A 25,739-nucleotide genomic window follows, 5' to 3' on the forward strand; every position below is an offset into this window, starting at 1 on the left:
AAATTGAATTCCTTTTTAAAAATAACTTCAATTTTGATTTTTCAATAGAATTGTTTGAACTAACCTTGAAAATAGCTATACCATCGTTTTGCCATTCCGTTCTATCGGTAGTAGTGAAATGTACTTAGTCTATCGGTTACGTTGTTAGTAACGGTAGCTTAAGTTTCCTTTCCCGCTTATTGCACTCATCGTCGATGGTCACCACTTCTTGACTTTAGCACGTAACAATAACGAAATCCTGCAAAACTCTCCAATACTCGGCCCCAAACATACTTACTTACCACCACTTTATGCTGCTTATACAATGGCACGGTGCGTAATTCTGGTGTTGCGTTCTGATAAGGTACCGTATCCGTTCGCCTCTGCACCGTACGTATCCGGGTAGCACAAAGCGTGCACAATCATCAGCTTGCCGCTTACAGTTCTTGCTAATTAGTTCTTGCTAGCTATTGCCACCGGCATCGCTAAACATTCTTGCGCCGCGAAACGCCGTGCCTTCCTTAATGTGATTTTAATTTTGCGTTTTGGTGCCGATGTTCCGATCCGGCGGTTTGTAGAACTGTTGTACGAAATGTAGCAAATCGTATACCGCGCCCGGCCCTTTCCCAGGCTTCATGCAAATAAAATCGTCCAAGCTGTGCGTGCTCGCTAAAACGGTAAAGAGTTGTTTTAGATTACGCGTTACAAAGCGGCCCAGAACCACCAACAACTTTATCGGTAAAACTTATTTTATAATTTTAATCTCAACCGAAACGCAACCGCAACACTTACCGCTTGTCTGGATTGGTGGATAGGACGGCGGTGGTTTGATCCAGGATCCATCCGGTCTACGCATATGCCGTCGGTCGGAGGAAAACTCTGCTAGATATTTTTCTGCCGGTATCACTCTGAAGAATCTGCAGTCCGGAACGTTCCAAACCGCCCCGACAAAAAAGTGTATGGAGATAAAAGGAAAAACAACACGAATTAAATATGACACACGATTTAAATTGATTAACGATCGAATCAGAGCTTTCCGTTGTTTTGCCCTTGCCACGGGTGGTGTGAAACCGATAGCTCTAACCGACAATAAAAAAAAAACCCCTCCAAGCTAATGATTATTGAACATCGCTGACGAGCAAAAACAAAAACCTACCTGTGATGCTCCGGCGTTAAGGCATAATCCGATCGAAACGTTTCGGTAACATATTTATGAAAGTAGGTCGGGAACGGTAACGTTGTGTCTAGATCAAACACCAGACACCGGTTCGGTGACGGATTGTGCATGAAAAATACGTGATAGTCCCATATCACCAGCTTCTCGTCGCCTCGGCCCGCCTTCTGTCGCCACAAGGGTACGGTGCGCCGTTCGTTGGACACAAACACAGCATAACATTTCGGAAGCTCCGAAGGGTACGTTTTCTTCACTTGTTCGCACAGTTTCCAAACATTTTCTTCGCTGCAAACCGAGAAGAACCGGAATAGAAAATTATGAAACATTACATTTTAAATGTTAAAAATGAGGTATGAATAAATTATAAGTTTATATTTCGAACAAAACATGAGCAGCGAGTCAGGAGTAACAAGTAATTTGTCAAATCGTTGGTCATTCGTTTGTGTTTTTGAAAATTTATGGTGATATTCCTTTAAATGGTAGCGTGAGAAATTACTGCTGAGTAATTCGCTACAATCACAACCATGATCCAACATGTAGCTTAGGTCACATTCCCAGAGGACTAAATGTAAAACTCCTTCAGTGCATGTTTAACAAACCCTCTGTCTTCGGTGCTGAAAATCGTTACATGTTATAATAAAGTTGTAAGATACAAAACTTAAAAAAAAAACTATTCAACATATTTATTCATATATTGCATTCTTTGGTTGCAGATGCTATCGGTAAGAACATTCCTAGCCTGCACTTAAATGCAACAGAAATCTCTTTTCCGGCTTTCGGTAGCATTATTGCCACTCGTACAGCATCACAACCAACGGAAGTGTACCAACATCCGGCATTGCGACGGAACTCAAGTACTGCCTGAACATGATTGCAGCAGCCCGTTTCGGCAGCAAATAAAAATTCACTACAAGGTCTAGGGTTTTCAATTGTATTTACAAGGGTATGTTCCTTCACCTGAACGTCTAGCATGAGTATAAAAATTCATAAATGAAATTGCAATTCTACGATCAGAAAAGTCATTTCCACACTCCACCGTTGTCCAATTTCCTAATGACAATTTGTGCTTTTTACATCAAACATATTCATCACACATACATACAGAACAGTAGTTTTTAAATTTAACTTTAATTATTTTCCATCATGTTTGAATTTTATTTCATGGTTCTCATAGCATCGCTTTTCCGGCAGCTTGAGCAATAATTATAACAATACCAAAAATAAGTTTTCAATTCGTTGATATAGACTTTTTCTTTTTGTTCTTTCTTCTTGGCTTAACGACCTCTAAAGATCATACCCGGCCATCGAAAATGGCTTACTAGACTGCTGCGATACCACGTAGTTGGTTAGTCAATCCTCGCTACGGGGGGACGACGGTCCGGATGGGATTTGAACCCCGTTCCTGGCGTTTGAAGACCGGCGCCGCTGTCGCCTACACTATAGGGCCGCCTTATCATTGTGTCGGGTAGCGAGGATAAAAAGGAGTATAATATAAAAAAGACAATAAAATATATTTGCATATTATTATTTTTGCTGATATTCACGAAAACAAGTTGATAACGTTACAAGACGCTGAACAAACTTTTAAATTTATTAAAGATTTAGAACAAAAAACAAAAAAACAAAGACATAACATAGGAAGCACACAGAAATTTATATATCATAAAAAGGCAATAGTTATTCAGAAAGCTTTGGACGTTCGAAGTAAAACGTAAGGGCCGATTTCTGTAGTGTGGGCCTCAATTTTTACTGGTCAATGCATAATTTTGCTCATAGTAAATAAACGTTTGAGTTCGAGCAGTTCTACCGTAATGTTCGACACCCACATCCCACAGTAGGAAAAACGAAATGTTGAGAAGATTACTATACTGGCCATTTAGGTGGCGATATTCAGCATCCAGCAGTTAATATTTCCAATTATTACTTACAAGACAGAGTCGCAGCTGATTGCTGTGACAAATCCGGAGAATTTCCATTTTATTTAAGTAGTCAACACTTCCAGATAATTGGGTACGTGAAAGCATACATTTCCCACCTATCCACATTGCTATCGCACTGATGCTATGCTACTGAGAAGGATTGCTACATAGTTTAAGCCTTTCCAACTTGCTTTCATTTCGAATGGGATGGCCTGGCCGTATTGTTAGGCATTTCCAACTAAAAATGTAAGAAATTCTGAAAACTGTGGAGCTTCTATCATAAAGACAGTGACCCATCAGCTGATAAATATCAGAACCCAGTCGTCAGCTGGTGTAGCTGGTGAAGTCATTATTAAAAGTTTGGCGTAAGATTTGAATTAATTTCAGGAGCTCATATTTAAAAAAGGCATCAATTCCAGATAATAAGATTTACTAAAATCAATCATCACAATGAATGAATCGTACTTCTTCAATCCACACGTTTGCGATCATGGGCCATAAACATCAGATACAAAACTAAACCTCGACATAGTCAGATGCAAATTAGAACTAGAAGCTAAATCAACATTGCCATACTCCAGAACTCTTTCGGTAATTGATCACTTTCTAATTTTCTTAACGCCAATTTTACGATGGCCAAAAGCGAGGAACAAACGAAAACCTATCACAAACAAATGATAAACAAACGATCCACGGAAACACATTTCCCTTCCCAATTTCCAATTCATATTCCCCAACTCTTTGTCCCAGAGCCAATGGCTGGAATAGCCTTGAGTGGGGCGATTTAAAAAAAAGGGCACCCCATTTGCAAACAGCGAGAAAAAGGGCATGCTTTTTTGTTGAGTGGATCGAATAAATCCTTGCCTATTTGGAAGAAATATCCATCGAAGGGTTCTTTGGTTTAATGTCTCAAACGGAACAAGAAAGGGAACGACCTATTTACAGAGGAATTAATACGAAGCTTCTTCGAAGTAACCTGAACCCTACGCTCTTTAACTTTGTGAAACCGATGCTCTCGGGCAGTAATTTGGCATTACGAGTGATAACATCTAAAAGATCTTTAGAGCTGTACAAACTTAATTAATATTTTTCGATGGATAATAACAAAATCCAATCTGATAAAGGAAAAAATTATTCAGGTTTGGTATTAACATTTTGAGTAATTTGTAAAGAATCATAAAACATACTTTTTATACATTTTGTATTGTTCACAATGGTTCGGAATATATACTCTTATGGTACGGTATGCTTGACCCGAAGCAATTTCATTAAAGTAAATGATTTTTAATAAGATCCTGTCCCAGATTTTGTTCTGCAGACTTGCTCCCCGTGCTACAGATTTCGTCAGCAGCTACCAAGCGGGGTTTGTTCGAGACAAATCCACCACCGACCAAATCTTCACTCTTCGGCAGATCCTCCAGAAGTGCCGAGAGCGCCAGATCCCTGCTCACCACCTATTTATCAATTTCAAGGCGGCCTACGAAACCATAGGTCGAAATGAGCTATGGAACATGTTGTTGGAATCGCTCGAATCTCACAGGGGTCTAAGGCAAGCGGACGGACTCTCCTGTCTACTGTTCAATATAGAATTGGAAGGTGTCATATAAAGCGAGGGGCTAGACAACGATATCCGTGGCACGATTCTCTACCGGTTTCTTCAATTTCTTGGCTTCGCCAATGACATTGACATCGTTGGCAAGACGACAGCGAAGGTGTGTGAGGCGTACACCCGACTGAAACGTGAAGCAGCAAGAATTGGATTGATGATCATTGCAACGAAGACGAAATACCTGCTTGTCGGAGGCTCTGATCGCGATAGATCCCGAGTGGGAAGCAGCGTGTTAGTCAACGGAGACAAGGTGGTAGAGGAGTTCTGCTATCTTGGGACTGTCGTAACTTCGGATAACGATGTCAGCAGCGAAATTTGGAGACGCATTGTCCAAGGGAATCGTGCCTACTACGGTGTTCACCGTCTGCTGAGATCCAGAAGACTTCGAGACCGCACGAAATCTGATTCGCCCTATGGTCCTATATGGCCACGAGTCTTGGACCATCCGAGCGGAGGATGCAAACGCTCTTAGCGTGTTTGAACGTCGCATCCTCCGGACCATCTTTGGCGGTGTGTTCGAGCATGGAGTGTGGAGAAGGATGAACCACGAGCTTGTTGAGCTATACGGAGAACCGGACATCCTGACGGTAGCAAAGACCGGCAGGATACGATGACTGGGGCATGGTATGAGGATGCCGGAGAAGGTATTCGTCAGCGACCCCCAGTTCGGCACGAGGCGTCGAGGAGCACAGCGATTTCGTTGGCTTGATCAGGTGAAGGAAAACCTGTCGGAGATCGGATGCCTAAATGGATGGAAAGCTGTAGCCAGGGATCGAGTTTCCTGGAGACCTATTGTTGACCGGGCCATGTCACGACGACGTGCTCTGTAAAAGAGCAGGCCAACATGAGTGAGTGAGTGAAATGATGTTTTACACAAATCTTTGCATTTGTTCAAGTATCAATACATGTTGGTTTTATATTTAATGACGCATGAAATCTTTTAATAACGATACTGTACTGAACGCACCATGAATATTATATCCTATTACATTTTTTACAATCTGTACTTAAGTTGAGGCAATTGTCTTGCTGGGAAAATGTTTTCTTATGCTGAACCAGCTTCAGAGACACTCAGGAGATTATGAACCTGAACAATTCATCAAGAAGTTGGAAGGATGTGAAAGCTTCACACCTGGAAACACCAAGAAAAGATAAAACACGAAGGTAAAACGAAATCGAAGTGTATGCTTCCTTGTTGTGTTTGGAATTGGCGAGAGAGAGTGAGGGTAGTTGTATTTAACCATAAATTGTGACATTTTCAAATAACTCAAAGGAATCTGCACACAACTTTTCCACACAGTTTTTTTATGAATAAATGTTATGTAGAATATGGAATTTATTTGATTCATTCATTTATTGATTTCATGAACTAAACCCAAATGCTACCTAATGGAAGCTAAACACCCATCAAATCGTAACGTGTAGTAATATTATCTACTTGCACACAGCTATTACGATCACGCAGTATGCTTTTTAAACAAAGAAACAATACGCTATATAGCGGTTAAAAATTCACTCGTTTCTGCAATGATATTCAATATTTCATCACTTCGAGACCTTCCATTGTGTGCTGTATGTGCTTGCTGGGCAGAAAAGTTTTCCTCTCCTGCACTCCGATTGTTCGTCCTGCACCAGGCTTTCATCTTCAATCGGCGCATGTTAGACGACAGCAAGTAAGCACACATACACATGTGTGTGTGTGTGTGTGCATGTGTGATTTTTTCTCGTTGAACGTTGCATACAGCCTCAAAAACAGTTTATTTTTACATGAGCCAACATGCGCTTCATATCGGACGGTGGCGCTGCTACTGACTGGTCTGTTTATCGTTTCCATTAGAGGAGCAAATCAGATTGCTCACTGATTAACTTTTGGCTGCCCGTTATTTACTTATGTCACTTTAGTTATGAGTATGCGTCGTACCCGATAAACCCCGTGAAGAGCAAAGCATTCAATGCAAATATAACCATTCATACGTCTGGACAGTATGCGAGGCTCACACATAGGCCGCCATTTCAGTTATTCAGCTGCTCATCGGAACACATTTTAGGAACATCGGAACACATCCATGGTTAAAAATAACACAAGTGGGGTAATAAAATTTATTATTTTAATTCCTTCCTATTGTCCTATCGGAATAAAAATAAATAAAAAAGTTGTATTAAACAATTGCAAAATTTATTTCATAAAACATTTTAGATAATTTCATGTAAAAAATGTGTTTTTTTTAAAAGAAACGATAAAATTTAAGCTACTTTGTACAACGAAAACAAAATATTTCAATATCGTTTACCATCGTAAGCACGCAGAAACCGGAATGAAAAAAACTTGCCCGGAAACAGTACAACAATTCCATTATCATTATCATTTTTCCAACCCCATTACGCTCTACCTTCGGTGCTGTAATTGATGGCGGAAAAGGTTAGCGTAATAAATTTACAAATAATTAGAAACTGAAATCCTATACGCACCGTTCCCTTTTTGTGCAATGAGAAAGTCCAATTCATCATTACCGTTACGCCGTTTTACCGTGTCTCACGCAATTTTCAATGCAAATTAGATCCCTTCTCTTATTGATCGAATGATTTACAACGACAGCAAAGAAGAAAAAAAAACCACAACGCTAACTTATTTCACCCAAATACGAGCATGCCATTCTAATTACATGATGGATGTATAATAAGACTGTTGCTTAATCATTTGAAACTCAAACTGGTGTTTATTTAAGTATTTCAAACCATGTAGGTGTGTTTAGTAATAAACATTGCCAACCAAACGGGCCACACTGTCCACCGAAGGCTATCTGACATTTGGCCCACTACCACACTGCCACTGTTTTGCTAGGAGGACCGAGAGGATGTTTTAATTTTATGCTGCAACAGGATGCTCTGGCTATTCAATATCGAAGGAAAGAGACTTCATTCGGTGTGCGATACCGGCATGATTGGGTTTTTCCGCTAATGGAAAAATAATTAGTTATATTTTTGGCATCTCTCGCGCTTCGTTCGATGTTTGAAATTTACCACCTCATCTCATGAAGCGAAGGCACGGCATTGGATGTGTTAATAAAACCATGCCTTTTGCTAAGGTTTTGAATCCAAGATTTTGGGTTTTTTGTGTCTGTAGCTCTGTGTAATAGCAAACAATATGCTACTGGACAATAGATTAGAGCACAGTTTTTGATTAGATGATTTCTAATGAAAAATTGAGACGCCACTCATATAAAGTTGATAATTTGTTTGGAGAGCATGCTTACGCATCATCAATAATATTTTGAACAATTTTCCTGCCTTCTTACAGCAGTATTTTTCTTACATAAGAAGTATAGTATACATTCAACTGATCGCCTGATTGGTCAACAACACCGTGTGCCTAAATAGACGAAGGTGAAAATTGGCGACAGTTTTCTTTCCCTACGATGGCGGGCCTACCTTTGCACACGCTATTACCTCACGTCACGCACAATTTGGGATACATGATGATTGCATGCATGTAAAACGCTTACATGAGATAAAGAAGAAATAGAAGGAGCAAGAAATAGAAAGAAACTACAACAAACCCTATTGCTTGTAACGCCTGACAAGGGTACAAGGTCGTAGAAAGGAGAACGAACTTCGGAAAGTTTTCTCAACTTTGATTGTTTAAATATGGAATACGTAAGAAGCGTATCAATAATATGCAGGCATATATTACTTTTTGTGCAAAAAACTTTTCCACAACTTCAATGCGAATGGTTTTAAGCGAGTATCTCCAACGGAATTACTTAAAAAATAGTAAAAATTGAGCAATTTCAAAGAAAATAAACTCAAAACACACACACACACGCGCAGACAAAGCAAACAGCTCAACGATCAGTTGTAAGAAAGAAAACATCATCTGCTCGCAAGTGTTACAGCTTTTCCGAATAAAATCATGAACGAGGCCGCAGGGACATTAAACCAACCCTTATCACTCAACGTGTTGGGTGGAAGCACAGGTGTGAGTGTGAGTGAATGAAGATGGTACGGCTTTTATGTATCCACCAGGGAGTAAAACAATTCATCGGACCTCGTTTTTGACTCGTGTGCAGCAGCTTCGCTGTACAATCACAACGAAGGCCTCGTAGTTAGAGGACGATAAACATGTCGTCTTGTAGCGGGCTGTACAGAAGCAGGGATTTATTCAAATAAATTCCATTCGTTTTGGAGTGGTGCTAGTGAAGTTGAGCGAGTGGAATTGATTATCTCTGCCTCAATTGAGTGGTCTTCTATAGACGGCAGTGCAGAGAAGAAATGTGTTGCAGACGCCACTACTCTCCTTACGCAAAACCAATCACACTGTTTGTCAATGCACGCCATACTTTCCCATGCTTTATTGCCAGGAGACATAGTCGATCTCGTTTCTTTGAAGACCAGAACAGGACACAGAAGAAACCCCCTCCTGATCGTTTTTATATAGTACGTACGGTGGAGGTATAGGCTGAACCACCACCATCTTCGAAATAAATCTGCCTGCGTTTATTTCCATATGGCCGCCGTCGGTGAGCGGTATAGAATTTGCATTTTCTTCAGAAACCAGGCTCATATGAAATTATGCAAATCAGTCAATATAAAAATTCGCAAGTATTTTGCAAGTTGTAGGGTTGAAAGTTTATTAACTGCTTCAGGCTTCAATTTAACAGATTTGATTCCGTAATTTATTTAAGTGGGTAAAACATTTTTTTTTAAGCAACACCAACTTTTTCGGAAATTAACATGATAGATGAAGTGTCAAAAAATCATACACTTTTATACCTTAGATTGGTTTTACAATTTTAAATTGGAAATATACACATAATCGGCTGGTTGAAATTCATGGTGCGTATATGAACTTTCCAGGGCTACACAGCTCTGCGTGCGTGTGTGTATTTATTTTTACTGATCCACAAAGTTTCTGTTAACAATAACAAAACTTACAATCCAACAAATTTGCTTCAATGGTATCACGTAACCAAAAACGAAACAGGCCCGCAATGGAAAGCTTCGCCGGCTGCTCCGGGTAAATGGTGCTCTGAACGTGGATTAACCTTTCTTGGAGGCATCACAAAACAACCGAAACTAAACACAAAATTCAAACAGAAATGCGGCCGTCTGGTAGTGTAGGGGATAAACCTTCGCTTCTGCAAGGACTTGTAAACAAGTACCACATAAAACGAGCGAGTAAAATAGAGTAAGGAAACAGCAGCAGCAGCAAAACATCACGTCTTTGATCGTCTAGCATCTTCAGGCGGATGGTTGCAAGATAAACAGGTCAGATCGAAAGCTTTCCAGTAAATCCTAACCTAAATGGCGTTGCCCGGGCCCGGCAGCAGCTTAACTTGTCGTATTATTCACGATGTGTACAACGAAGGATAGCGAAGGTCATTTAGAATGTAATTCAGTGACTAAGATGGGCTGGCGTGCTCGATTCGAACGGTATACTGTGCCTTGCGTACAGCAACATGCATGAAAGATTAAAGAAACCACCAGAAACAAATAGTACGGTTGCAAGAGAATACTCACAAACATTGCTTTGCGCCGTTCACAAGCACGAGTGTTGCAGTTGCTCTTTTGATTATCAAGCTTTGCAGTTGGACGGTGGTCATGGTGCTTTGATATTTGTTCGTCTTCAACACAGATCGACACAGTAAAACGAAGGATTAAGCAACGGTAGTAGATTATCTCAAGCCAACCTCAGAAAAGTGGTCAACGGAGTAAGTCTTTAGCTGTACGCTTGTTGGTAAAAGTTTATGAGTAAAAGTTTTCGATGAAACTTTACAGTTATTTTGAAGATAGACAAATCAAAATTGTTATGTCTAGCTGAAAAAAATATCCTTAAAAAAAACCTCTTAGTGATCGGCAACAGAAATGATAGTTTTGTCGATCTTCAAAAGGCACATCAAAAGGCATCAAATCACTTCTGGACCGTCTCCTCGTACGAAAAACTGATTATCGAGCTACGGGTGTAATGAAGTCTAGGAAGCTAGGAAATTGCAGGCCTGAATTCTTGGTGGGAAGTAGCATCTTGCGCAACAAATTAAATTTTTTTTCAATTTATGATATCAAATCAAATGAAACACTGGCGCACTTGGCAGCATTATTTTTTATAGGTAAACATTGTTATTAAATATGCTTGGCACAATCGACGCCTCGTTTTGTGTATGTTTATCAAATCTTTTTTTTAAAGCTTTATTAAAGGAATATGATTGGTAGGGTTCCATATACAGCTCCTTGTTGAGCTACATAACATATTTCAATTAAGATTATTCAAGAAAGATGATCTTTTTTGCAGGTATATTCAGCATATTCAGTCGCTGTTGTTGATTTTAGTTTTTTGTTAGGTTTTTTTTTATTTTTTTTTGCGTTTATTTCGTGTATGTGTGAGTGTGTTATAAATATTATAGAAATAACATAAGTACAAATAACAATTCAGTATATTTACATCAATCACAGCATCGTTGCTTCCAGCGGTGTGGATGATATAATTTGCAAAAATCTTTAAAACTATTGTTCTATGCGCTGGTCTTATTCCGTCTAGAATAGGTTCCTATGCAAATCGTTGAAGCTAAGTATCACATTGGGAATTATGGTTTTTATTTCTTGCTGTATCATCATTCATGCCGGAGGACATGAGGGGGGACATGAATTTATGATCCAAAGTTTCATCCAAAGGACAGTACGCGCACTTCGGAGACGGTATTCTTTGCGTGTTACAGTTCACTTATAGAACTGCATGTGTTAATTTTTTTTATGAGAAGCAATACGGCCTGGCCGTCCTTTATGAATTAAAAAAAAATTATAATAAAAAAATTTATGAGCAGAAGCAGGCATGATCTTTGCTCGGAAGAAAGCTTCCTGCAGCTGATGTTTTTCCAAACCTTTTTCCACGGCATGGAAGGAGTTTCCAAAGCAACCTTAGAATCGGGTAAACCTTTCGTTGCTTCAGCTATCAGTGCTTTGGATGATGTTGCTGTTCGATATTTGGTTGGAAGAGTTGCCAGGTGTTGGACCACAATTTTTAAACATGTGTAGTTTGATGGTAAGGGTGATTGACTTGGGTCCATGATGAATTTTGCTCCAAAACACAAACTTTCCTTATGTGTCACGTAACGATTGCATAGAAGGGCAGGTGCTTTAAGAGACGGAATTTGAAGATTCAACCCACCACGGTCTCGCGGAAGAGCCAACTATTGTAGGAGTACTCTTATTCCTCCACTTCCATCCCAAAGGTAGCTGCCGATGAGTGAGGTGATCTTAGCGATATCCATCGAGCGAGCACCACAGATCGACGCAATGTACCATACTTTGGATAACAGGAATGTGTTTAGAAGGGTTATTTTTTGCACAGGTTTAGGTTTCTAACCCTGTGGTAGCGTATTACCTGTCGAACCATGTGGATAACTATATATCCCAGTTGCTGTTCATAACTTTGCGTACATCATTAGAACACAAAATTCCCAGCAGTCGAAGACGTTCTTCGGTGCGTAGCCAAGGAATTTGCATCTGGTTTGTGTGTTCTACGTCCAGCGCTATTGTTTTGTCGAGGTTGAGCAGATCCCCCGAGCAGATACCGAATGATTCGATCGCTTCTCTTACGCGCTCTATCTTGGATGAAAAAGTGGTCACTACTGAGATATCGTCGGCATATGCATTGATCAGGTCATCCTGATCGTTGCAAATACCTTGGAGCTCAGTGATGAGTGGTTGTAGATACAGGATAAAAAGATGCATTGACAAGGGATCGCCTTGTCTTACCGAACGTTGGATGGGAAAGGGATTGGATAGCTGTCCATTCACTAGTAGACGAGATGTAGACCGATTGTCAATTAATCGAAGTAGCTCAACTAATCCTTTATTGAATACTAATGAAATCATTGTTGTCCAAAGGAAACCTCTATCAACTCGATCGAAGGCCTGAGAGAGATCAAATGACATTCGCCTCTTTCTTTAGAAAATCTAAAATTAAATCTATTTTCTTCTTCTTCTTGGTTTAACGACCTCTAAAAGTTCACACTGTCTATCGAAATGGCTTACTAGACTGCCGATACCACGTAGTTGGTTAGTCAGTCCTAACTACGGGGGCACGGTCCGAATGGGATTTGAACCCCGGCCCTGCCGGTTTGAAGACCGGCGTCGCTGTCGCCTACTACACCACCGGGCCGCCACAAAATCCATCTATTAATTACAAAGCAAGAATCAAATTTCAGAGTATAAGCTAACGTCTTTTAAACAAATTATTAGTTTTTTTGTCTCCTCGATGTTGTTCTAAGTGCTCACTTAGACCGTATTTCTCCCGGGAATTTTTCGGGAATATCAATGGCATTCTGTCATAAGGTGCTGTACTGTGAGTTCTAGGCCACAGTATTGACATATTAGCGGTGATTATTTCTTCAGTCGATGTCAATTCTGGCCTATTCTTAGCCTGGACAACACTCTTTGATCGGTGTGGTTTGGAGGATCAGTCCAAGGTACGACTGTCAGTTTGATTTTCTTGAGATGGCTTAAAGGTGAAGTACTCCAAATGTTTTGCCAATGGTGTTGCACCATCTGTTTCTGTCAAGCCAGACGGATGCATCGCTTCTGAAGATGGCACCATCTATCTGCTCAGCGCCACGTCTACCCTCGTTTGCAAGACGGCCTGCTATTCGTTCCCAGTTATACCAATTTATGCTGGTATCCAGCAAAGAACGATTTTACTGTCTTTCATGATGGAGTCGATCATTTGTATGTAAGGGTTTCGTATGGAGCCCTTCTCCAGCGCCTTCAGCACACTAGCGCTATCAGTAAAGATAACGTTAGGTCTGTCCGGTACAGTGGCTTCTTCTGTTGCCATTTCGATAACGATAGCAGCTGTAAAATGTAAGTTAAAGCGCTACAGAAAACTAATTCAGATTGAAAAATCATCAAGGAAAGTAATTTACGACTTGATGGAATTTTTCGTATGAATGAGCTTGTGCAACTGATAATTCATAAATCGATCCGTGGTCTAGAACTGCTGCTAGAAGCTTGGATGGCTGCTAGAAGCTTGGCGCACGTTCTAGCGCCGCCGTCCTTTGCCAACCCAATAATTCGGCCTTTCTGGCAAAGGCACCAAAGCTTAAGCAATTTGGCGTGGTCGTAATTATGAAATTTAAAAAAATCTCTTCTTAGACCTATCAAGCTTTCTTTTTCCGTCTGATATGACCTAAACAGGCTTTAGGAGATAGATTGTCCGATGTCTTTCTCATGACATGACCAGCTTACAGCAGCATGGTGATAAAGACTTTCGATCAGTACGTGGGCTGCTACATATATTAAGCCTAAGCCACAATAAGTGTTTCCAGATGCAATTGGATATTTTCATTCGAAAGTTTGACATTTCTGAGCATAATCACACTCACAACGTTTTGACGTACGACCATTATTTGTGATGTTTACATTGACTTGAACAAATCAGTTTCACCAAAAAAATTGAATCGACCCGTGAACATTTTCGTTCAATCATTTTTCACAACTTTCGACGTGAACTATCCAGAAAAGACTGCTTTGGTGAACTCAAATTTTTGTATGGCGATAAAGCACCATCCTATAGCACTGTTAAAAACTGGTATAATGAATTCAATCGTGGCCGACGTTCGCTCAATGACGAATTTCGAGAAGGTCGTCCAAAAACGGCTGTTGTGTCTGAGAACATTTATGAGCGATGCGAGCTCTCACATATCGGCGCAAACCATCCCTTATTTGATCGGTCAAAACGTCGAATTCATGGGTCATCCGTCCTCTAGCCCTGACTTGGCACCCAATGACTTCTTTTTATTTGCGCACATCAAGAGAAGAATGCGTGGTCAACGATTTTTTTCCCCAGAAGATGTTGTTGAAGTGTTCATAAACCACGTTTTATGAGGTATCTCAATCAGAGTGGAAAAAGTGTTTCGACAATTGCAAGAGTGTATTAATCGTGCTGCAGAATACTTTCGAAAAGTATAATACACTTTTTGATGATAAATAATTGTATTTTCAGTATTAGGCCAGAAATATAAATAACGTATAATGGAAATTTTGAATCACTCAGTGGAATTTTTTAAATGGATAGTGCAATATCACAAGCTTCTTCTGCTACTTTGCAATCATATAGTCAAATCTTACATTCAACCAGGGGAAAATTGCAATCATATAGTGGAATTTCTGCTTAGCGTTTCGTTCTCTTCTAATAAACCAGCAAAATGAAAAATTGTCTTCAATAGCTTGTTTACATCAGCCAACCGTATCATCATCACCGCATCAGAAATTTGAATGGGTTTAACGCAAAAAAATTTTAGCTTAACTTGTTATTATTACTGTATCTTTTAACCATAATTGATTGGAAAATTCCACAGTCGCGATGATGCAAATTCCCACTCAGTGAACGCATAATCCCATTATGCAAAGATTCACAATGGGCATCTTTATCTTCTTCTTGGCTTAACGACCTTCTAAGGTCATGCCAGGCAATCGAAATGGCTTACAAGACTTGCCGACTCAAGTCCTCATCACTACGGGAGGATGGTCCGGATGGGATTTGAACCCCGGTCCAGCCGTGTATAGACCGGCGCCGCTGTCGCATACACCACCATGCATGCATGGGCATGCAGTATTCAAAACATCATTTAAAATATTCCCCTAAGATTTTATAATTCGACTACATGGATCGAAACCCTGTGTGTATGTAATAGATTTTTATTTTAATTGTTCAACATGTATTCTTCAACAATATGTAATATGTAACAATATAAACTCAATCGTGTTGGTGGTTTCGAGCGTAATTTAAAGAGTAATTTAAATAATGCAACAAATGGTTGTTCACGATACAATCATTCACGATACCAGTGTGAATTCTACGTTGGTTGCGTTTTTAATTGAGTAATACATCGCTCTGCATGTTGTGGTAAGCTGTGATAACATCCGTAACGCAACAGTTTTTACAAGCGATCTACCATCAACCTAAGAAATGTTGTAACCTAAAGCACTCTAGAAATTTGCTTATGGTAGGGTTAGCACATGATTTCCATATTTCTTTAACCAGGAACTGACCACCTTCGTGAGTAGGTGGTAAGGCAGCAGAACGGATTGCCTGATTCTGGCGGATACTGCCGGTTCCGAAGTCACTGTGGTATGTAGCAGTCAAAAGCAAAGCGCATACCAACGGAGCCTTTCCTTTTTTCACCTACGTTTCAATCCTCCCATGCGATGTGTCCGTGGTTTGTGCTGCTGTGTACGTAAGCCGTAGTGTTTCCATTTTTCAAATTACCATCATAGTCAGGGGTAGCACTCAAAAGCAACTAAATTATGGGTATGTGACCAGAAATGTAGGGCACCATACAAAGTTGGTGCGATGTATATCAGCGGGTCTCCAGCCACCGGACGCCATCAAATTGGTATCGTCCTGCTGTTTGCTGCTGGAATAATTCTGGTATCGTCGACACCGAACACGCTTACTATGGCGAGTAAACATACGTCCTTCGTATTTTACACCGCTTAGCGTGCTGGGCTTAACACTCCAAATCGTGCGTGCATCAAACCTGCGACCGTGAGTCGCCTGCTAGACGACTTGGAATCGCCAGCAACGGGTACCGTACACAGGAAGCTCCCATGCCTGCAAGCTTACAAAAAAGACTGTGAAGTGGTCACTATTATGGGTTGGCATGCGATGCGCATAAAAATCCACCCTTCCGTCTTCACCATGATGGGCATCTCTTTTGCTTTGTTCTCTCTCTCCTTTCGAACTTATGAAATCCCTCGAGACGGATTCTACCACCGGAGTGTATGTGTATGAGTGTTTGCTTAAAATGTGTTCTTATTACACTCGTTCTTCATTCTCGATGACTGCTCGTTTAACACAACACAAAACACTACGTCCAGCTTTATTGGCTCCATTCGTCAGTTGGTAACGTGTCTGCCACGCCGTCCTTGTCACCAGGAGTTCCCCGCAATCGTCTGGTCACATCAAGCGCTTTTATCATAAGCATGACACCGCAGGCCATGTTTCGAAAGACAAAGAAAATCAATCTAAAGTGTCTTCAAATCTTTCCAATACAACCTCACCCGGCCTGCATCATTTATTAATAATAAAGTTAGAACAACAAACTTCCCTGTCCTGGAAATGCTTTCACGTGCGCTTATGTGCTTAGTAGAGTAAAGCATTGAACACCATAAAAAAACACTCCTATTCGGTGAGTAAACTTTGCACAAAGACCTCATCAAATTAATAAACTTCTGATAGGATGAAGCTCGCTTTACTAACCACCATCGTGCTTGGTGATGGGTGGCGGCTGCTTCATTACAGAACAGCATGCAAAATTCTTGTTTGAATAAATGAGCTTAAAATTTAGAATGTTCAGTAATTTACTCTAAGCACACCCATTTCATTATGAATGGGCAGTTTTTTTACTGCTTAGATGACCTCTTCTGAGTTGAAGCGATAGAGAGCCAAGAGCATGATTTAAAATGAAAAAATAATACATTCCAGCGTTTTATAACATTCATTTTCATTAAGCGTTCATCAAAACTTCCTTGTCAATTTTCTAGCCCCAAACTGTTGGACAAAAATCTATTAAAATCATAATAGAAGTAAATCTAAAAATGTAAAAAGTTGGAAAACATGGAAGCAAATAAATGAATTATGCAGAATGTTTTAAAACTTATAGCACTGTAAAAAAAAATCGTAAGCTTTAGACATAGATATGTACGATTGAACTATCGAGTACGGTTGGTCAGGAGGCAGCGGCGCCGGTCTTCACACGATAGGACCTTGGTTCAAATCCCATCCAGATCACTCTCCTATAGTGAGGATAGACTGTCCAACTATGTGGTATCGGCAAGTCTAGTGATCCATTAGATTGCCCGCGCATGGCTTTAGAAGGTCGTTAGACCAAGGCCAAGAAGAAGTAAAGTAAAGTTAACTACAAAGAAAAAACGATAGCCTCAAATATCAATATATGTTCAAAATTGAAATAAAAAAAGGTACATTACATTTATGACACCTTGACCAAAACCATTGTAGCGTCACTTTCTGAGCAATCGGTCATTCAAAGTACTCGTTGGAACAACATTATTGCTCATTGCAACTACACTATACAAAACAGTAGAAATCGTGTGAATCTTTTCAAAATATTAGTGTATGGGAAACATCGTGCCAATCGAGAAGTATTGATTAGGATTCTAAAAGCATAGCTCATTCCTAAATTGCCATACGGGATTGAAATAGTGTCAATAAATAAACCTAAATTTGAATAAACTTTAGCTCCACTTTATCACGCTAGCTTTTGAGGTATTCTACCGGAGCCTATATGACCAGTCCCACTCTCTCACTGATCTGTGAAAGCGGTCAGATGCCTTTGTCTCATATCAGCACCCACAGCTTAGTTGCAACTGCCGGCCATTCCCTGGAGAAAGATATTAAAGCGGATGCATTTTTTTCAGAGAGCCCAAAACATCTTCATGGAGTTGGCAAATCATCGGATACCACCAATTGTAAAGCAAAGCAGAGTTGTAGATGGTCCATGGGACCAAAGGAGCCCTACAATTGATTGGACCATGAAACATCGGTTAAAAGCAGTTCCCAGTACTTCAGTTGCCGAACGAATCTTCAAGGAACTACTGCATAGGCAATATCCGTAACACCACCACATCTATACCGATGGATCTGTAGCAGGAAAAGATGCAGGTTGCGGAATCTTTTCGGCAAATGACAAATGTGCCATCAAACTAGCCGACAACACCAGTATTTTTTCGGCAGAAGCCATTGCCATGATTATTGCTGCAGAAGATGGAACAAATTCCACCAAACCTAACGCTATATTGACAGATAGCGCTAGTGTCTTGGCCGCCCTAGAACGAGGAACATCGAAAAACCCCTACATCCAGACTCTAGAAAACCTCCCATCCTCGTTGCATGTTACTTTTTGCTGGATCCCTAGCCATTGTGGCATTAAAGGGAATGAAGAAGCTGATAAAGCTGCCGATCAAGGTCGGGAACAACAAACAGAACATCGGAAAACCCTCTCCCGGAAGGACATGTTGAAATGGGCGGAAAAAAGTTTAGAAGAAATAGGGCAAGAAGAATGGTGGAATTTAAAAGAAAATAAACTTCGTATCATAAAAACATTAGTGGCTCCATACCACATGAAAAAAGCAATAATCATGAGCAAGCAATCCTCACCCGGGTTAGGATTGGGGTTAAATCAGACCCTGCAAAAGGTAGTTACTGGTACAAAGAAATTTAAGGTATCTGTAATGTAATGTAATGTTAATGCAAAGAGGTGACTGTCAGCCGCCAATAGGTTCAAAGCCGCTCTCTCTCTCTCTCTCTCTCTCTCTCTCTCTCTCTCTTCTTGGCTTAACGACCTCTAAGGTCATACCGGCCATTGAAATGGCTTACTAGACTGCCGATAGATACCACATAGTTGGTTAGTCAGGCCTCACTACGGAGGGACGGGTCCGGATGGGATTTGAACCCCGGTCCTGCCGTTTGAAGACTGGCGCAGCTGTCGCCTATACCACCGAGCCGCCTCATTTGTCCCATTGTTCAAAGCCGCTATAAAATGAAAAAAAAAATTGTCGCGTGACATTCGAGGCTAAATGGTAACAGTGCCAAGGCTCTACTGTAAAGGTTATTGACAGTAAAGCGAAAAAAATTTACACATGTATATCTGATTGTTGCGGCACACCTTTGCGTGAAAACTTCCCATGAACGGTTTTTTTGCGACATATTTTATAGTGTGTGTGTGTCCCCTAATCACTAAGCAAAATATTCAAATAAAATCCGGAATGGTTCAAAAAATATAAACTGTTTAGATATTCGGTAATGAATTCTTCTATTTTATTTGATTGCTAAAAAATAGTCACTCTATTTAGCCACTCGTGGCATCTGAACAATCAGTGGGAGGTGCTGAACTAATCACCGTGAATCGTTTAGAAGAGTAAATTGCACCGAGGCACATTCTTGTGTAATCCACATACGCATCATTATGTAAAACTGTACGAAAACCTCCGAGCAAAAACCAGTGAAAGATACGACAAAATGGAGCCCAAAACATTACAACATAACTCAAAGGCCAGAGAGTACAAATGGACCGATGGACATTGCACGTTAAAAGAAAAGCACATCCTCAATGTTTTCCCCTAGCCGTGCCACTGGCAAGATTGCTGTACACCGAACCTTCTGACAACCTAAGGCGCCAAGATGCTCTTTTCATTTGTAGTTAGACGATAATGATGGGTTGGAACGGGGAACACCGCAATACGGTGGGTATCATTCATTGCCGGGTCGGGTGCTGGAACGTTTTTTTTTGTTCCCCAAAATGTCATGCTTTTGGCACTCCCTTTGGAACGTTCTGTTGAATATTTAGCCCTATATTGGCTACACGAGCAGCGATGGTAATGTCCCAATGTACTACTGCTCCTCGGTATCTTTTCCATATATTTGAAGATTAAGAAGAAAAAAAGCCCGACGACAACGAATAGCATAAAAATGCTCAGCAGTGGTCCCACCGAGAGCAGCAAAACGCCGAAAGAAACCATAAAACACGATGAAAAGAATAAGAGCCAACGGACGTTTTAGCTTGCCATTGCCTGGCAGGACTAAAAATGTTAGCCAGTTTGATGACGATTGGACAGAATAAATAAGAGTATGAGCATTCTTACGTTTCTCTCTCCTCTCCCCCTCCCCTCTCCCTTCCTCTATATCTCTTAATTCACCCCAGGAATGTCCCAACCATCTTCTTATCGTCAATGATACGCTGCTTTCGCTCTGATGAAATTACGTGGATGTAATGGAAATGAAGTTAATAGGTAAAATGTGCACCGGACCGCACGAACCATTTCTATCTATTCCATTTCAAATTATTCCATTACGTTGCACAAAAATTAAATGATTAAAAATCTTTTACTTTTCCAACGGAATTATCCCGTGGAAAGGATGTGGTGCTACCTGGCGCTCAATAGCAGCATGTGCCACCATGAATATTTAGCTGTTTGTGGACGTAGCATTTGGAAGTAAAACAAGGGTACGGTGGAATGTTTCTTCAGCTGTATCCAGCTGTATTGGTCGGAATGGTTTTAGCTAGCATAAAGAGGATGTTTAAAAAAAAAAGGTGTGTTTTGATACTGCTTTAAGGCATATCATCAATAATTATGCATTTATACATCATTTATGGGTTGGATTATGTTTACCATTTTGGCACGAAACCACTTGTTAGCCCAGTGCTAGAGTCCACGTATAATGCTTGTTAAATTGTTGTTGAATTTTTCGAACAGGTTTGATAATATTCTTACCATACAATAGAATAGGAGCTGATGTATGAAGAACACTTGAATAATTTTTTAAATCGATTTCGTTTAAAATTTGATGACTTTTTTATTAAGATGGAACAAAGAATCTGTATAGGGTGGTACGTCATCCAGACAACACCCGGTCAACAACAGTCGAAAAATGAACCAGCACTCCTCCGTGGCACAAGACCTCCGGACATTCCCAAAACACCTGATCACACCACTTGGCACGGTACGCTACTGTCGTCGTCAATCCGGAATGCTTCACCAACTTTGCCGGATTGTCATGCTTCATCGTTAAACATAAAATGAGATAATTGGAGTAATTCAGTTGCTGACGCACAGTGCTAATGCAGACACGGAAAAGGTATCGAATTCCATTCGAACCTCCATAGCAAGGAACGGCTATCCAGCTATGTAGTACGCATAAAATTATTTTAAAATTTTCTTATCAACTGGCACAATCTCGCACTATGACCATTTAGGACTTCAACTTCAGATGCTGGGGAAAGGTGGGCAACATGGTCGAATCTCAAGAATATTTCACTTCTTTTCTCTCCGAAAATAATGAGGAGCCTCCTGGAAATTGATGACAGAGGCATCCTGAGAAACCCTCACACCCTTCCCACACTCGGTAAATTAAGAAGCTCTCCGGAATTCGCCACTGCGTCCAAGAGATCTCGTCGTACAAACGATCTCATATTACAAAAGATCGGCGTGTAGGACTTCTCTATCAAGAATCATTGTAGACAAAGATTATTCGTCGTCCAGAACCTCATCTACCGTGTCAGCTCGCAGTCCAAAGAGATTTTTTAATCGAAAGGGCCTCATAGACAAACTCATCCCCAAAAACAATTTCCGAGCCAATCTCACTGGAGTCCACCAGCTAGGATCTGTCAAAGATCGAGCATTTGCTACTAATTCATGAACGAAAAATTAATTACAAAAATTGTGAAACAAAAAAAAAATAGTTTTGCTAAACCATATCATTCACTATGGGTCCTGCATTACAGGGTTAACCTAGCCAATTGGAACAGTGTATTTTATCGGTGTATGTGTATTTTCATCTTCTTCCGAGTGTGTTTCTACTACTGTCATTTTACTACCATGTCATTTTCAACACTCGACACTCCTTGGACAAGCGCGTAAAACCCAATAGAAGTGGAATTATGAAATTAGTGTTTTAAATTCGTTTTAACTGCCGTCAATCTATTGAAAAATTATAATTGTTTCAAAAGGCTAGGTCTAGTGGTAAAGCGCATCCCGTCAAAACCCATTCGGACTGTGCCTTCGTAATAAAGAGTGACTATCCAAATAAAAAAGCACCAAAGAATCTAATAATTCATTGAACGGCCAGCATGACCTAGCTGATCGTAAAGCCAAGAAAAATTATAAATGTTATAAATATAAGTTAATCTGTAAACTTGGGTTGTTTATACTTTAATTAGAATCGGTTTGAAATTTGAGTCGTAATCACACAGAAGAAATGAAAAAAATATATTTCAATGGAGCGGAATCACTTTACCAGATTCGAAGAAAATTTTACGTTCACATTGTAAAGTGAATAAGGTAAACCCTGTATTATTTTGCATGATTTTAGATTATCTTGTTTTTTATTTTTAATTACCATTAGTTATTTATCAGGTTTCTTCAAAATTGTAAATTGTATTGTAAAAAAACTCCTGACATTTCGAGTTTTTTGCATAATATATGAACCAATGAAACGCATAAAATTCGTTATAAGAGGGTAGGCTGCATATGGCTGATAAGACCAAGCATAACGTTCCTGTTACGTTCAAAATAAGACCACGATGAAAAGTATGAGATATCAAACAATAGCACCATAGTTTACCATACATATTCTTCTTCTTATTTAGATCGACAACTTCCAGTCTCATCATTATTGGTATCCTTACCCTTAGCAGAATCGCCAGTCCTGCATTCCTGTCGTGCGGAGATCGACGCAATTATAGACAAAAACTCTCTACACTGCTCTTTGTAAAAAAACAGTTCTGTCGTTATTGCTGTTGCTATCTCCCGTACCATGGTAAAATGTTTAATTATATTCTTCGGTCAATTGAAACACCCCTGCATAACACCATTCCACCTTTACTAGGAAAATGATGGATGTACTAAAATATAGTAAATTCCACAACAAAGGCTCGTTTAACTCACAGTATTAAAATCGATTATTGAAAAACATTATTCGTCCATTAAATAAATTGTAAATTCATATAGATTTTACATTAAAATAATCTTTGTTTTTTTTTAGGTTTCATTTCATACTTTATCAGACAGGTAACCATCTGAGCTCAAAATGCGAGATAATCTGTGAATAATTAGAGCATAAAACCCCAACTTTATGATCTTCTACGTTGCGAAACACGGCTTAAAATGGATTAATGTCATGAGACTGCCTTTTACACATTCGAGAATTTGGCGGATCAAAACCAAGCTCTCAAGGAGAGCCATACATGGCGTTGTTTTGTGCAATACTTTTCTCACATAATTGTAGCAACTCAGCTTTTCTTCCTAGAATTTGGAAAATAATGTAAAATTCTATTCGTACACAAAGACAGACAAAAACTGCAAAAAAAAAAACACACAAGCGAAGACTAGAATGTTAGTCTACAAAGGACGCCAAACAGACGAATTCCACGCATTTTTGTGAAGGCATTTTTCAGGTCATGTGTGAAATGTGGGGAAAAAGGCACAAGCACAGCACATGGTAAGGGTACAGAGGAAGTGTACGATTGCATTTAACCTCGACTCGAGCATATTTTTTGGCCCAAAATTTCCACCGTCTTTGGCAATGCAAAAGGATATTGGTCGACATTCAAAAGGATACGGAACTCTTCGTTTGCCAATTGTGTGTTCTTTTCCAGCTCGATGCCCAAAAAAAAACTGCCAAAATTCCGCACCTACCAGGCGTCTCCATTAGCGAGCGGCAAACGCTTGCTTGTTCTGTGCACACTCCATGCATCCATCTCTTTCTCTCGATCGCTCTCTCTCTCACTCTCTTTGTGTCTTTGTCTCTTTCTCTCTTCATCTCATCTCTTTTGTCCCTACACCACAAGATAAACAGAAGCTTTCTTCTTTGTCAAATGCGGTGCAGACTCAAACGTATGTACATCGTGCGAGGTGCGTATAGAGCGTGAAATACGTCCAAGGCAAACACCCGCCACACCACACCGTCGTTAGCAGTAGATGCGTGTACATGTTTATAAATGCTCGGCGAGGCGAAAGGAAAACATAAATTGATGTTAAAAAGATTGATTGAGCGCCCGGGACACCGGAGCAACACCACAGCAACGGATGATTGTTGTTGTGTCAGGTGAACGCACAACTCTCTCTCTCTCTTTCTCTACCATGGCTATCCCTCTCATTTTCTCAGCAAGAGAAAATCATCCCATAATTTAGTCGCTCACACATTGCTCATGCTTTTGATGCTGCACGCAGATATGTAAATGAGAGTGAACAGAAACAATTATTAAACATCACTTACCAGTAACACGAAACGTACGAACAATCTTTGATGTTGGGAAACAGCATAAAGTTTGCATCGGTTGTCGACATTTTCACCGCTGTCCACTACTCGTGTTCTAGCTGCACGCTGCCTGTTGTCTCGCTCTCGACCTATATTTCTCGTGCCTTTTACGTGCCCCTGCTGGGTTCGTCACGCTCTGCGATTTTGGACCGCGAAGAGTTTTCCTCGTGGCGGACACACGAACACTTCAATCAAGCGGCTGCCAAGGAAGGAATAATAATAGCAGGGGTTGCAGATTTTCCTCTCACAACCAGTGTGCCGAACAACCGAGAGAGCGAGAGATCAGCAGCCTAAAGTTGTTGTTATTGCTGAACGCTTTTCGTCGCCTACTGATGCTTCTTGGTGCTGGTCGGTCGCGGATGTAGTAGAGTTTCGTTTCGGCGGCTCCTGGGTTTTCCTTTCGACTACCACGTACGCCCAACGCCCTAGAGCACACTCTTGGTGCTCAAATGGTGTATGCTTGTTTGAGCGGCAAAAAAGGGCACAGAACACACCCGCCGAACAGAAAACGTACTCACGTTGTGATATCACCGATCCCACAGCCTTTCTCTCGCAGACGAGCAACGGTACACACTACTTAACACTGGGACGTGCGTCTCGACCGTGCGATTTGCAAATATTTGATGGCAAATAATAAAAAAAAACTAAATAAATATTCACTTTTTCCACGTTTCTTCCTGTGTTGCTTCCGCACCACAACTTAAACTTCCCTCCTATCTACGCACCTCGAGTCGTCGCCGAGCAGTAGCTACTTTGATGGATTACTGTTGTTTGACTTTTATTGATATTGCTCCAGCAGTGCGGTGTATGTTTTCAATTTATCTCTCACGCTCCACGTTCGAACGGTTTGCACATACGCACGCACTTTCTGCCCACAAGACAACACGTAGCAAACATAAATCAGTCTGAGAAATATGTTGTTAGCCGACTGTCGTAATAATTCACTAGCAATTATTCACCACCACAGCATAAATCGATGGGAATTGGAAGAAAACAAAAAAAATACACACATTTCCCGCCTCACACTGGATCTAGGATGCTGCGGAATCTGCAGCGAGCGTGTGCGTGTGTACGCAAGTGTACGTAGGTTGTGAACAAAGGGCCGCACCAGTTGTATTCAGAACAATCGCAAGCTACGTATTAGCCGATCTTACGGAACCGATGGTACAAATTGCAGATTGCTTTTGACCAATAAAACGTATTGTTTTGCTGGATTAACGCATTCACCAT

General features: G+C 40.4%; 1 protein-coding gene across 1 annotated transcript; it reads right to left on the bottom strand.

Moving 5' to 3' along the window:
• Positions 1-285: 285 nt before the first annotated feature.
• LOC126562999 (protein N-terminal glutamine amidohydrolase) lies at positions 286-24,549 on the bottom strand. Its single transcript, XM_050219607.1, has 4 exons — positions 24,468-24,549; positions 1,136-1,438; positions 772-896; positions 286-648 (listed from the first exon to the last, which is right to left on the bottom strand). Exons 1-4 carry the CDS (start codon positions 24,536-24,538, stop codon positions 512-514), a joined length of 636 nt encoding a protein of 211 aa, XP_050075564.1. The 5' UTR covers positions 24,539-24,549; the 3' UTR covers positions 286-511.
• Positions 24,550-25,739: the final 1,190 nt, after the last annotated feature.

This window comes from Anopheles maculipalpis, chromosome 3RL, assembly GCF_943734695.1.
Source record: "Anopheles maculipalpis chromosome 3RL, idAnoMacuDA_375_x, whole genome shotgun sequence".
In the NCBI taxonomy this organism is placed as follows: domain Eukaryota; kingdom Metazoa; phylum Arthropoda; class Insecta; order Diptera; family Culicidae; genus Anopheles; species Anopheles maculipalpis.

Bases quoted from the DNA above. Each gene is read 5' to 3' on its own strand.
- LOC126562999 (XM_050219607.1), bottom strand. From the start codon at position 24,538: ATGTCGACAACCGATGCAAACTTTATGCTGTTTCCCAACATCAAAGAT. The intron at 1,439-24,467 runs GTAAGTGATGTT...CTCGGTTTGCAG, and splicing joins TCGTACGTTTCGTGTTACTG to CGAAGAAAATGTTTGGAAAC. The intron at 649-771 runs GTAAGTGTTGCG...TTACCGTTTTAG, and splicing joins TCCACCAATCCAGACAAGCG to CGAGCACGCACAGCTTGGAC.